Source organism: Limulus polyphemus, unplaced genomic scaffold, assembly GCF_000517525.1.
Source record: "Limulus polyphemus unplaced genomic scaffold, Limulus_polyphemus-2.1.2 Scaffold474, whole genome shotgun sequence".
Classification (NCBI taxonomy): Eukaryota; Metazoa; Arthropoda; class Merostomata; order Xiphosura; family Limulidae; genus Limulus; species Limulus polyphemus.
Window position 1 is genome coordinate 339706 of NW_013666084.1, and position 14348 is coordinate 354053.

The 14348-nt window shown below is 33.7% G+C and overlaps 1 protein-coding gene across 1 annotated transcript in view; it reads right to left on the reverse strand.

Annotated features, from left to right (window-relative positions):
• LOC111085566 (putative sodium-coupled neutral amino acid transporter 11) overlaps positions 1 to 14348 on the reverse strand; it is a 62644-nt gene that overhangs the window by 26609 nt on the left and 21687 nt on the right. The window contains exons 4-5 of the mRNA XM_022384723.1: positions 2062 to 2137; positions 507 to 572 (exon numbers count right to left, since the gene is read on the reverse strand). Of these exons, the coding sequence (XP_022240431.1) occupies positions 507 to 572; positions 2062 to 2137 (142 nt within the window). The remainder of the gene's footprint in view (positions 1 to 506; positions 573 to 2061; positions 2138 to 14348) is intronic.

Genomic DNA, 14348 nt, shown 5'->3' on the forward strand with positions numbered 1-14348 from the left:
TTAAAGCCGTCTCCAGCCATTATTAGTCTCAAAGTGGGTTCCTCGTCACCGAATTAGTGGTCAAGTTGTTGGACACAATAAATACGGATTTCTGTGAGATCGGAGTGTTTAAATGGGCACTGAGAAACCGTCGTCCTCATATACCACAAGCATAATGAAAGCTAGAGGGGGAGAAATAAACGAGACAGCCTTATGACAGATCATTTTTTAATAGAAAATATGCGGAAGGGCTATTTTTAAGACACATAGTTGTCATATAAAGCATAGGTAGATGTAGCAACATGAACTGTAATGACGTGGTGAAATTTCAAAATCGTTTTAATAAAACAAACTAAACCTCTGTATATGTTACATAAGAAAAATTGCATAACGTTAATTTATAATGTTTTAAAAACCTATCTATGAGTATTTAGTTGCTTTTTTGAACTATTTATTGTGACGTAATAAATATTTTTCCAATGAAAATGTTAGTCTAACTGTAAAAGGTTATTTAAACATTTACTTACCTCGAAAACCTCTTCTAATGATTTTTGTGATAGTGTCTCCCATGAGAATATTGTGTCCCACTTGAGCTTTACAGAAATATTAAACTATTCTCAAACTAAGCTGATCATGTTTAACAAAAGCAGTGTTATAACAGAAAATTAAAAGCAGCAGACGATGAATATATATATATATAGGTACATAGATAATGTACGCCTGTATTAGGTAAGAATAAAGTGACAATTAAAATCAGAATTATGAATAATAGGTTGTTTAGTTTAATCGACTGGATTTGAAACGAAATACATAACAACTTGTAAGCAGTAAAAAAAGAAACTTAATTCAACTTTATCTTAAAGCTAATTAATAATTAGTAAGATCATCTTTTCACATCAAGTTTATTATAATAATTAAGGGCTAGTGTGAACCATATGAAGCTGGTCAATATCATTAGAATATCTTAGGCACTCAACTGATGATTTGGTATTATTTAATTACTAAAATTTGAATATCCTTTGACTACACTACTTCAAAAGTTGAACACCTCAAAATTTCATCCAAATATACTGCTGCTATGGCTACACATAATTTTAATTGTATTTCTAATATATGACTACAATTGCTTTCATTGAAACCTTTATATCATAATTTATCATTATGCGTGAAATATATCTTTAAATAACACAGTATATTTCCTTTTAACTATTCTTTAATGATTTATGTTCCAAACATATAATAATTCTATTAATTGCACAGGCCTGCTATGGTTTTATTGTCTTGAAATTTTTGCATGTTCTACAGTATTTCCTGTATGCTGAATCCGAAAATGATATTCATTTTTCACCATCACGTACAGATTTTTCACAAAACGTCATAACGCAATACATAAAAGAAAGACCACAACACGTAGTTTTGAGATTAAAAGACGTAGATTTCACACAAAAAATCAAGATGAATGAGGATGCATATTCGTTTGACCTCAATGTTTTTCTCTTTTCTTCAGTTTGTTTGTATTTTTGTTAACAAATATGATAATAAAAAAGGTTCATTGTGGTAAACGAAATAATAATTTGACCTAAGTAAGAGTTTCTTTTTGTTCCCGATTTCTAAAATATCCTTACCTGATAGGAAAAAATGAATATTATTTTCGAAATCTGCTTAGCTGAATTATGGAAAATCCGTTATTAAAACCGAAACAACTTTTATGAAGTTTAAATTCACAGGTCTGTGTTATTGATTGCATGAATCAGAAATGTTCACTGTAGCTTAATATCCTCTGCATTACATATCCAGTAAAGTACTTTTTATGGCTTAAACTTAATATTAAGTTTGAAAATACATAAACCTGCTTAAAGTATTGCAAAATATAAATTAAAATATACAGAATGCCTACTAAAATGAGTATTTTACGTTCAAAACATTTTGTTCATAATATTCTATTGTTTAATCTCATTTAAATAGAAAAGCATATAAACCTATGTTACTTAAAAGTTTCTCCAAAACAAAAATAAAAATTGCATAAAGTCAGAATAAATTAATTCTAAAGCATTTTTACACAAGGTACTGTAAACAACTTACTGAGAAAAGGGTATCCAAAATTAATTACTGTTAAAATGTAGAAACCTGGCCTTCCTAACGTCTTCTCAATAACTGCCTAAAATTGGACAAAAACAAATAATGAAATTACTAATATTCAATTTTATTAAAACAGAGGCCGGATATAATAAAGTATGGAAACATCAATATATAATGAAACTTATTTTTTTGCTTCTCATTTCGATGATAAATCTGTAGATATAGCAAAAATTTTCTAGCAATTATTTAAACGATACTTGCACCAACTTTTCAGTTTTATCAATCAAACTGAAAAACAAACTATTTCGTTGAACTAGATTCTGAATGAGCTGGAACTTTTTATGAACGTTCAAAACTTTCAACTGTAATTCTCCTACTAGAAATAAGCTAGTAATGGAATACTCGATTAACTAGTTAATATTTACGACTAATAATCACTTCGGAAGAAATTATTATATCACTACTGAGCCTGATAAGACCCTCTAAGGAGAACTATATTTTGCGTACTAGTAAAACTGCAAACAAATACGTAAACAGTGATATTACGTATTGCGTTTTGTTTATTTATTTATTTATATCATTTCCCCCATGAAAAGTCTTTGGTGGGACAGATATAAGTTTATGAACTTACAACTCTAAAATTTGGGATGCGATTTCTCGCGCTGGACACAGCAGATAACCAGATGTGGCTTTGCTCTAAAAACAAACAAACCCACGTGAGAAATTATAACTTTAAAAATTATACATTCTTGGACCGAGTGCAGCCCAATGGTTAGCGTATTGGACTTTGGATCTAAGGTTCCATAGTTCCTCCCTGTTACCACACAAAATACAAATCGCGCTCCACAGCTTAGGTTAATGGGTGAGTGATAAAATTTACGTTCAAGTCCCACTCTTCAGTCTAACAAAAGAAGCTCAATATTTGGTGGTGGATAATGTTGACCATGTGCCTTCCCTCTAGGTCCAGGCACGTGCAACGTACGGCCCGTGGGCCGTATCCAGCCCGCGATGAGTTCTTAAAATATAAGGAAATCGCAGTTTTATTAAATTTTACTTTTGCTTCAAACGGTGTGGCCCACAAGTACATTTTACAATTTCTATCGGGCCCGCGCCCTGGAGGAAATTGCACTAGAATTTGGTCTACCACTTCTAAGTTAAGTAAATCTGGTACAAATACTTCTTCAGTAGCTTTAGGGGAAATTTAACTAACAAACAAACAGTTTCTTTATTTCTATGACTTTTCAGTTGTTTTCTGAAAATTGTTCTTAATGAAGCCATAAATCATGCTAAGATAACGATGTAGTACATCCCGTTCTCCGCGTTAGCTTCTTTAGTTAATATGTAAAATAATTAAATTATTTTCTGTTTGGACGCAGATAGGCACCCGAGTAAGTTACTCAACTTTCCATTTTGCAAGCTTTGGGAGATGCAATTTTTTTCAGACCTTCGATTTTCAACAGACTTTTAGAATAGGTTTCTGCTGATTCCCATTTTTAGATTTTTAATGCTTCAAGAGCCTTATCAATTTTTGTGGAGTTTTAGATTTAGCGTTTGCCTCAACATTTGGATTGTCGCAGGCTTTGGCTTTTGAAGGAGCCAGACTTTTGTGGTTTAATTCGGGTTAAGAAAATGGATTATTTGTTTCATTTTCATTTAACTTGCTGGGGTTATTCTTTTTTCCATTTATATTTAGCTGGATATATTTTTAGATTAACTTTAGATTAAGAGGGATCACACTGAAACTTGTGAGAGAAACAATTACATGTTTCTCACATATCTATTATCAGTTCTACAGATCCACGAGAAACGCGCCATATTGTTTTGTGTCGTATTGTTGTTTATTTTTGTGCCAATAATTATTTTTTAGATTTGTGAATTTTTTTCCGTTTCTCTTTCTTTGCACAATGAACTAGTTTCGAGTTTGTGGAAAAGCATGCTCTGTAGCTTGGTATCTTTGAGACTCCACTTAGCAGGCCCTAAAAATCTAGTCTTAGATAAATCTGTGAGGTGAAAAGTACCAGTGTATAGTAGGATAAGTAAAATGTTTGTGTTGCGATTAAGCTCTCTCCTATACCTCAGACATTTGACATTAATACAAAAGTTCCTGGCAACCATCGCACTACAACTGTGAGCCTAGGACAATGATTGAAGACCATCTGGAGTATACAGAAGACCAAAAAAAGTTCTCCCCCTGAGGTGAAACCTAAGTGACTGAGTATCTTTGGGGGTGCAAGTAGGCTGAGGTGTCCAAGACTGAGTAGACGGTCCCTTTAAGACCTCTAGATATATGTAAACTAGAGAAGCAGAACCATGCCTCTGATTCATACTACCCACAGAAGAGGAGGGAGATATACCAGTGGTGGATGTACTCCACCAACGTGTGTTGTTTCATCAGGAGATGAGACAGCAAACTCTCACTGATGAAATTAACTCGCAGTGAACTAGCAAAGAGCTTCTTTGTGAAATTGTGCATCTAGCCAAGCCAAGAACAAGATATGGGATACCAATGGATGATAAGTTCTACCAACAAGAGCTGTTTCATCAGCAGTTAAGACAACAAGTACTCAAGCAAGAAATCATCAATCAGTGGGGTAGTAAGGATCTTCCCCATGAAGAAGGGCACCCAACCCTCCCAAGAGTCAGAAGCGAGGTGGCATTGGTGGACAAGGTCCACAAAAGTGAGCCTTTTCACCCAAATATGGGATGGCAAGCAGTTGCAAGGAAAGATGAAGATTACAATTGAGTGTGAATCTCACAGTAAAAAAGATAACTAGACACCAAGCCATGAGGTAGGAATGAGAGATCATTGGTGGATGAAAGCCACCAACAGGAGTTGTATCCTCATCAGGTGAGGCAGTACTGATGGTGATCAGTGGACTAACAAAATACTCAATAAGTGATAAAACAAACAAGAGTGATGCAGGGAAGACCCTTCCTAAAAAGAGAGGAGATTTTTCAAGGAACCTACAGGCCATAGGACGAACAGGAGTACAGCAGGAAAGCCCTGAAAGTGGTATAGTCCACATCTCATGATTTGGCAACCTGCAATCAAAAGCTGACAGCCCTCTGAGTTGGAACTCTTAGTTCATGATAACTCAACTGCACCCTCATCATATCAGTCTATCCTCTTCTAGATGGAGCGAGTCCACCCATGAGAGACCTATATCAATAACATACATGCCAATAATGGAGCCGAAGTATATCACGCCCTCTTCTCGCCGCTCTATATATGGATAGGTAAAAGTGCACATATCAAGACTTTTTTGTTACAGTTACATTCAAAATCTAATTAAATTACTTTATTATCAATATATACAAATAAACTTGGCATCAAGACGTAGTTGACACTTTAAATTTTAATATTACTTAGATATTTTTTAACTTCAAAAAGAATTATTTAAATACATTTTCAAGTTCCACTTGTTTGTGTAGTATGAATTTTTTTCTCCACCTTGACCACTTTCTATAGTTTTATTCCTTCTCCATGATGTCCTGAGTTTAACGTAAATTACTCATGGTATACGTATACTAAAGCGTAGTCTAACTTTTATTGCATTTAATATTCTTTGTTTAGGAAGTATCACCAGACCCACTTGTTACTTCCTCCTATCACATCTTCTCTTTCACAGATTGTGTATAATTCTCTCTGATGTTTACTATTACATCCTTCATAACTAATAGAAAGACATAATTTAATTTACTGAATGACGAGAATACTGCTTTGTTCTTAGTAAAGATGTTTAGTTTATTTTCCTACATATTCAAAGTCATTGTACCCCAGTTCAGATCGAACAACTAGGGGAATTATTTTAAGCTACTTATACCTTAGTTGGAAAGCCGATTAAATTATATTCGTTACAGGAAATTACTTGCTTTGTCTGTGTTATTATTTTTTGTTCTTAAGTGCGTATTTCAAGTAAATATTTTTATTCAGTTACTCGTAATATCGTTACAAGGATTTAGAGTTAAATTTCATTGGAGGACCGACAGCAAAAAGTCAAACGTAATTGCTAATTTTTTTATTTATTGTTATAAAATTAACTAAAATATCGAAACTAAAAACTTATTAGGTTTGATAAGATTAACTTAGGTTAGATAATGCAAAAATAATAAAAAAATTCTCCACAAGGTATGCTCCCGAGTAGCTCGTGCATTAAGTCATTCAGTACCATAGCATGAGCTATGTGTTCACCATGTGATTGATTTACACCTTGTACTGCAGAAATGTTCTTTGAACGTAGTTCAGAGAGAAATTATGCAATAAACTTAAATAAAAGCAAATATCAACTGTTACAAATCTAAGCTGTTTGGAGTAAATAATTTCTATTTCCTGTTACAGTATACAGTCATTCTACAAAGAAAAAATTGGTAATTTAGATTTATTTCATATTTTTGTAGTGATTACAAGGCTGGTCAAATCGACTAAATCTTTATAGTGTTTTGGTAGAGAAGGTAACAGATAAAATATAAAATTGTAAAAAAACTGTGATATTCATTTAGGAGATCCTATGGAAATATAATTTTAAAACCATAAGATGAAAGAGTGTTTTGTAATACAAAACCACGTCAGTCTAGGTCACACTTTGACCCCTAATATTCATAGATAACTCCTTAGTAAAATTATTTAATTTTAAAAAAAAATCTGCTTTTTTGTATACAAACAAAGCTTTAAATTTTGACTAAAAACTTGCCAAATTTCCTGAAGATACACTTACTATATTAATAACTATAGTATTATGCTTTCATGGTTATTTGATGATTCAGTGGTTATGTGATGGTCGCAAGGTCAGTCAAAGTAATTGAGCCTGAATAGAAAGAGTTAAAAGAGCACCAACGCACCCATGGTCTGTTTCTAGGGTTTACGCAAGTGATTACCTGGAACCACTGGATTTAGAAGCAGGTGATGCAGCACCTTATCCAGAGCCTAGACAGTCAACACTACAGGGATGCTCTAATTGACAAGTTTATAAGGGAAGTGCTAACTAAGACCATGGGGTACAAGAGATTCGTTCCTTGATAGATGCAGTACCTGTGGAGATGTGATACGAGGTGATCACCTAAGTCAATTCACTTGAAAAGAGGAAATCAATGGCAACAGTCATTGTAGTATGTATAAATATGACCCAACAGATTTAAGTCGGCATTTCCTGTTGATCTTGAACTATGCCAAGAATAGAGCTACAAAAATGGATATCTAGGCTCTCTTATGATATATGAGCCACAGAAAATACAATTAGTGCTTTTCCAGGAAATTGCTTTAGATGGAAGGACTCAGTCATTTACTATGGTTGTGTGTTCCAGAGAATTTTCAAGTGAATTGCTCACAACTTGCCTAACATCAAAATAAACGGATCTCTCTGTCCATAGCTGTGACAGGAATTTAAATTTGGCTAATATTGGCATACATACGTTATACATAAATATATATAAACCCATGCACAGCCACCATATGCGTAGACATAAACACAGTTACACTCACCCAGATGACCAAGTTAATGAGGGCTCAGAACCCTGCTAGCTTCCTTGTGTGTTGTCTCTATTCCAGCTGACTACACAGTAAATGCAGGAGCACTGGCAATAAGCTGTCACTCAAGCTCCATAGAATTAAGGAAGCCGGAGTTGGACACAGTAGACAGTTAGTGTTAAAAGATACGATGGACAGTTAGGCTCTGTCAGAGCTGAGTGGTTTTTGGTATGTGCTGTCGTTAAGTTTGTAATCAAACCTTGTTAGAACATCTAAATACACAGTTATTGTATTTTGAATATTTCCCCAGAGCATTGAAGTTATTTAACATTTCAAAAATCTATTTTTATCTGTTTTAATGGTTTTTATTGTTGTATAGATCCTACTGGATCTTTTGGTAAAAATGCATAGTTCAGTGCACTTAATGATAACTAAAATGTAATATTTTTCAACTATAAGTTCTACAGATTGGCTTACCTAACATTCATTGATAGGCATAGGTTCATAGTAGATGCTGATATACCAATTAAACTTAGTTGCTAATTATTTCAAATTTATGGCATTTTCTCTTATTTATAGTACTTCATCACAAAATCAAAATTCACAAAGGCGAAATAACAAACTAGATCACAATAACTCACTAGCTAAATAACAGCTATTAATGTAACAAACTCACATAAAATGATTATCTACTCTAGCATATCTTGCTGAAACCGTTTCCAAAAATTTTAAATTTTAAAATTAAACGATGCATTTATCACATCAAAACAATGGCCAACAATGGCATAAATATCTAAATAAATAAAAAATGCACCCTTCTCCCTGGAGTGTGAACTAAAAATATGAATATTCATAATTATATCATTACAATCATTAAGTAAGTTATTAGATATACGAGAAAAAATACAATCAAACATTTTATTCATAAATAAAATATAAACTCTCATTTCTTTTACCTATTTACTTTCACTAAGTTATCCAGTTGCCAAATCTGGTGAATTTTCTTTTCCAGGGATTATGGTACAAAGATACATTATTAATACTTGCTGTCTTATCTATGGTTCCTTTGTTCATAATACCCTGGAAGTGGTCTAGATGAGATCCTTGGTCTCTTCATTAAGTTGACTTACCTCTAGTGAAATCTTCTTTGAAGTTAACCAGTTAGCTGCTCTCCCATTGAAGTACATTTAAATATTATTATAGTGGGTGACTGTTGGCTATAACCACCTGACCTTTTGTACTTTGCCCTGTTGCACATTAGGCTAGTTGTCTTCATCACTGTTATCACTATGGTCCTGTAATTGTTATGTAGTGTAAAGTGATTTCCTGGTAATAAACTGAAACTGTTTGAAACAAATCTTATCTCACATTCATATCTCATATCTTTCTTCTTATCACTAGCTGATTTAAGTCTTTCTTGAGTAACTCCATGTGTGACATCACTGGTGACTTTTAGTTTCTCTGCATAATCTGTGTAAGACTGCTGAATTATTACCCCAGGATGTGAGTACAAAAGTTCCAATCACACTTTGAGTTTTCTCTGAAACATCAATGAGGCTAGTGCATTGCCTGAAGCTTCAGGTGCTGCTGTTCAATCACTCATGAGTTGAGTGAAAAATCTTGATCTCACATTTTCTGCTATTCATCCATTTAACTGACTACTTGATCTAAAAATATATAGTTTTAACTCTCCACAATTCCTTCAGAAGATGGGTGAAGGGTGTTTATTCCAAGAATTTGACACATCTCCACAACTATCTATCCTTGACCTGAGTAAAATTCCAATAGGCACACCTAATATTGAAACAAAATCATTGCCAACTTTCGTTGCTAGAATTTCTGCTTTCTGGTTAGGAACAGCATAAATACGATATGTTTATTTCCATGGTTACTTTGAGGACCAAGCATATCAATGGCAACTCTTTCAAGTGATGCTCCAATACAATACTAGTATAGTTGCTTATACTGTTTTTTTGTTGATTTTTTTTACTCACAACATAAATAATTCATGCAATTTATATAACTTATCTACATTTTCCAGACACATAACCCAATAGAAATATGCTCTTACTCTTTTCAGTGTCTTCTTAATACCTAAATGTTGAGTTGTTGGAAGATTATGTAGGTGATAGACTGCTTCTCACTACCATGACTGTAGAAAAACCAGCTGTAGAAATAGTTACTCTCAATAAGTATCTTCCTATTTCCAACATAGCAAGCCTTCTTTTAGGCATAATGAATCCTAATGGGCCAAATATATCTTTGTTCTTAAGCTGTATGGAGAGACCGTTTGCCTTGAAGGTTGTTCTGCACAATTGTTGATCCACTGAATAACAGATTTCAGGTTCACATCTTTTGCCTGAGCATCTTTCAGATGAGTGTTGGACCACATTAGGTCTTCATCACTTTTAAGTATCACATCTTTGACTCTACTCTGCTGTACTGTAGATTAGTAATCTTTACTATCTTGTGCTTCCCACTTTAAAGTGCATCCATTTTTCACTAATAACAAGACTTTGGGGATTGTGATCAGCATTTCAATGGTTCCATCCATAGTAATGATCTCCTGGATTGCAAAAAAATCACCAGCCACTTCAATTCTTTATAGTCTTTCTGGTGTAGTATTTCTGCAGAATTCATTACAATGCTATAGTAAGCAATCATATGTTCTTCTTCGAGTTGTGCTTATGATAAAACTGCTCCCACTGTAAAATCACTGACATCTATATCTAATATGAATGGATCTTCAAGAGTTAGGTACGCTAATAAAGAAGTAGTGGCTAGTTATTTCTTCATTTTGTTTGATATTCATTCACAATCAGCTGTCCAAAACATTTTTTCAAGTAACTGATTTAGAGGATGAAATGTTACAGAATGATTGTATAAAATACCAATAGTAAAAACACAGTACAATAAGTCCTCTTACGTCATGCACGTTCTGTGCTGTTGATCACTTATGAACAGACTTGTTGAATATGTGTCTCAGGAAACTCACAATTTGAACCTTTTGAGATTCAGTTCAAGGTTCTCTTTACTCAACTGATCCAGTATTTTTAGCTCATTACATATATCAAAGGTCTCCCCATGTATGATTATATCACCCAATAAATTAATAAAATATTTCAAGGTAGTCCATAAACGATACATTCCATTAAAACCTTACAAGTTCAGTACGTAATCCAAATGGTAACCCAGAAAATGGCTACAACCCATTTTTTTCAGTAGAGGCTGTCTTTTCTCTGTTTTTTTCGTTGATTTGTACTTGCCAGTATCCACTCTTTATCTCCAATATCAAAAACTGTTATTATTCAGAAAAAGCAACCAAAGTAGAATCAATCCTTCTTTGCGACTTCATTCAACTTCCAGTAAGTAGTCCACACAGGTTATTGGAAACCAGTCCACTTTCCTTACACCCCCAGTAGATGATGCCTAATAACTAGTACTTAGTTTATTACTCATTGTTCTTTCTTGGCTTTTACCACTTCGAAAGCCGTAACCTACTTCGCAACTGGGAGTCGTATGGCAAACTTACATATTGGGCTGTTTTTTCAGTATCAATATTATGATATATCTTATGAGGCCCCTGGGGAAGATATCTTGGTATTCCACAATAAATCTTGTAATCTACGCCACTGATCACCTGTAAGATCTCTACAATTCTGGTCATACAACTCTTGTGAGGTGATAAGCTACTTTTATGTGAGTATTTGAGAGCCTCTTCCTACATCTAGCCTCAAAGGTGACTATTTATTTTGTTCTTTAGCATGAAAGTACCAGCTGTGCAGATTCATATTTAACAATGTACTGTCCAGAATTAAATCAAATTCAATATTTTGTTGTGTTAATGGACCTAAGGATAACAACTTTGTTTTTCAGATCTACGAGAGTTTATCTGTACAATAATTCCTCATGGCATTCCTGTGTTTTTGTTCTATTACACCCGAGTCATTAATTAGTAAATAATTAATAAATGTAAATTTATTTTTAATAAACCCTAGTATGATCATTTCACATCTTGGTGGTACAATAACTGTCCTCCTTGTTGTCACTTGAAGTTAAACCTCTGGTGTTGTAATCGTCTTTTGAAACTAATGAAGCTAGTCTAACCTCGCAAATTTGTTTTTGCAAGAAGTATATTCTCAATATGCACTCCTTTGCGATGTCAATTCCCCAAACATCATGTGATGTAAAGAAGCATCCAACTTTCCTCTTGCTGAATTTTTATGTCCATATTCTGTTCACATAAATCCATGTTTTTCTTCATATCTGAAGTCAAGTTCCCACCATTCGTTTGAACAATTATAGCCATAAAACGAGTGTCAATCATTATGTTGCAAGACTTCCTATCATTGAATCCATGAACTTGTTTGATTATTTTGTACTTCTTGATATCGCCTTTAGTTGTTTACTTACAACTTTAATGAATTCAACTTCAATCCCCAACTCTTTTATTAAAAGATGTACATATATTTTCATTTAGCCTTATCCATCTATCCTCATCCACTACAGAATATATGAAGTGGTTACGTGTCAATGAATCCACCATTTTGTGATAGGGGAAAAAGCTTTTCCACTTCTTCTGCAAGTTAAACCAAGACCTTGACGTTCCTACATACTCTGCTCCTAAACATTGCTTTGGAAACTTCTTCCTGATGTGATTCTTCAAATCAGTTTAATAAAATGACCATTAATGAATTATAGTTATTATGGCTCTCAGATGGAAGGTTGCTTGATGTTGTTAAAGCTGGTCCTTCTATATGAACAGCAGGAAAAAAGGCTTGACGTTCACTATTCCATTCATTAATTTTAGAGATTATTCCAAACTGAACCTAATATACCTACCACGGTATCTTCCCATCATAATCTGGTGGTTTCTCAACTGAGCAATGTTGTAGAATTGGCCAGCGACATGGCTAGATTAGTCTGGTAATGATAACATGTGTATACCCAATAGGCTTGCCTCTTCCCAATTTTTTATTTGATGGTGTTTATGGTTCAAATTCTATGGCAGATGTAGAGAAGAGTGTGACTTGACTGAGTTGATTCTCACGTTTACAAATTCATTGTATTGATGTTTTATCCTTCCATTGATAATATTTCTTACCATGTTCATTTCTTTTTTGTACTTCAGTTGTACTTGTTATTATAATTTTTCTATACATTATAGACTTACTTTTGTATATTATATTTTGTTACTATAATTTTTGCACTTTATAAATATGTTTTTAGTATTTCAAATTTTCTTATAATCCTTCTGTACATCTCCAGTAGCTTTCTTGATCTTGTCTTAACTTAAATCTATTCTTCTTATTTCTTTAAATCTTACGTCTCCATCTTTTAATTTCTCTCTTAAATCACTGTCTCGTACCTCTTAGTCTTCTTTTATTTTTCAATAGTCTTCTTCTTAGTCTTTCTTCAGTTTTTGTTGTTGTTTATACTATCTCTTCTCTTAATTTTTTGTAAATTTTTCTTGATCTTTAATTTTCTATAATTTTTTCTCAGTTTTCTCTTAGTTTCCTATAACTTTGCTTTAATTTTTTGTCTCTTTTTTCTAGGTCATATTTTAGTTTTCTTTCTTTCTTCTTGGTCTTCTTTTCATTATTCTTTCCATTGCTTCATCATCTCCAGTATATTTTCGACTTCACTTATAGTATGTATATCACATACTAAAGTCCCTCGGTGGGACAGCGGTAAGTCTTCGGATTTACGATGCTAAAATCGGGGGTTCGATTCCCTTTAGTGGACACAGTAGATAGCCCGATGTGGCGTTACTATAACAACACACACAGCTTTAAGTTTAACCTAAATTCTATTTTATTTTTGTGAAAATAAATTCACTTCCAACACCAGTGCTATAGTTTTTATTATTTGTTGGTTTATTATTTGCAAATAGTTAGTTATTTCTTCAACTGTAACGTACAAGTTCTACATGGTAAGTTTGTTGACAAGCCTAACACTTGACAGTCACTTATTTATTAAATTTCTTCTGACATATATGGCAAAAACTCAACACAAATATACAGCATGAGCCTACTAACTCACTGTGTAACTGGCTGCCTCAATAATCTACTGGTTGATTACTCGCTAATTATATATATTGTTACGACAGCGGAGGTCACGTGACTCTAGTAACACGCCACGCGCTTCTAGAACGTTCATGAAGCGTCGGGAGACTACTAGATATGGGGTAGTCTTGTATATGTAAGACCGGCCAAGAATCGACGGGAACAATGTGTAATTGAACTGCGGATAGAGTATTGTTGAGTTGAGCACGTGAGACGTTCGTTGTGAATTATACCGTTTGTTAGAGCGCGACTGTGGAAATTAAGTGTATTGCAAAGTTGTATTCAGAAAAAATAAACCAGTTTTATTTAAGAAAGGACTTGTGTCGCTAAAGTTTCGTCGGAACTAATTTACGGAAAATTAACTAACGAACGGAGACGTAACAAATTAGTGTCAGAGAGTGGGACAGAAAATAAAAAAAAGAGAAAAAGATGGAAACGAGAGGAGGCAAATCAAACTACAGCTTAGCAGATTTGATGGCAGCAATACAAGAACAGCAAAAGAAACAAGAAGAACGAGAAGAGAAATTAGAGCAGTTGTTGGAGGAAAAGGAAAGAACAAGAAGAGAGATTACAACAGCTATTGGAGGAGAAAGAACATAAACAAGAAGAATGAGAAAAGAAACAAGAAGAGAGATTACAACAGCTATTGGAGGAGAAAGAACATAAACAAGAAGAATGAGAAAAGAAACAAGAAGAGAGATTACAACAGCTATTGGAGGAGAAAGAACATAAACAAGAAGAATGAGAAAAGAAACAAGAAG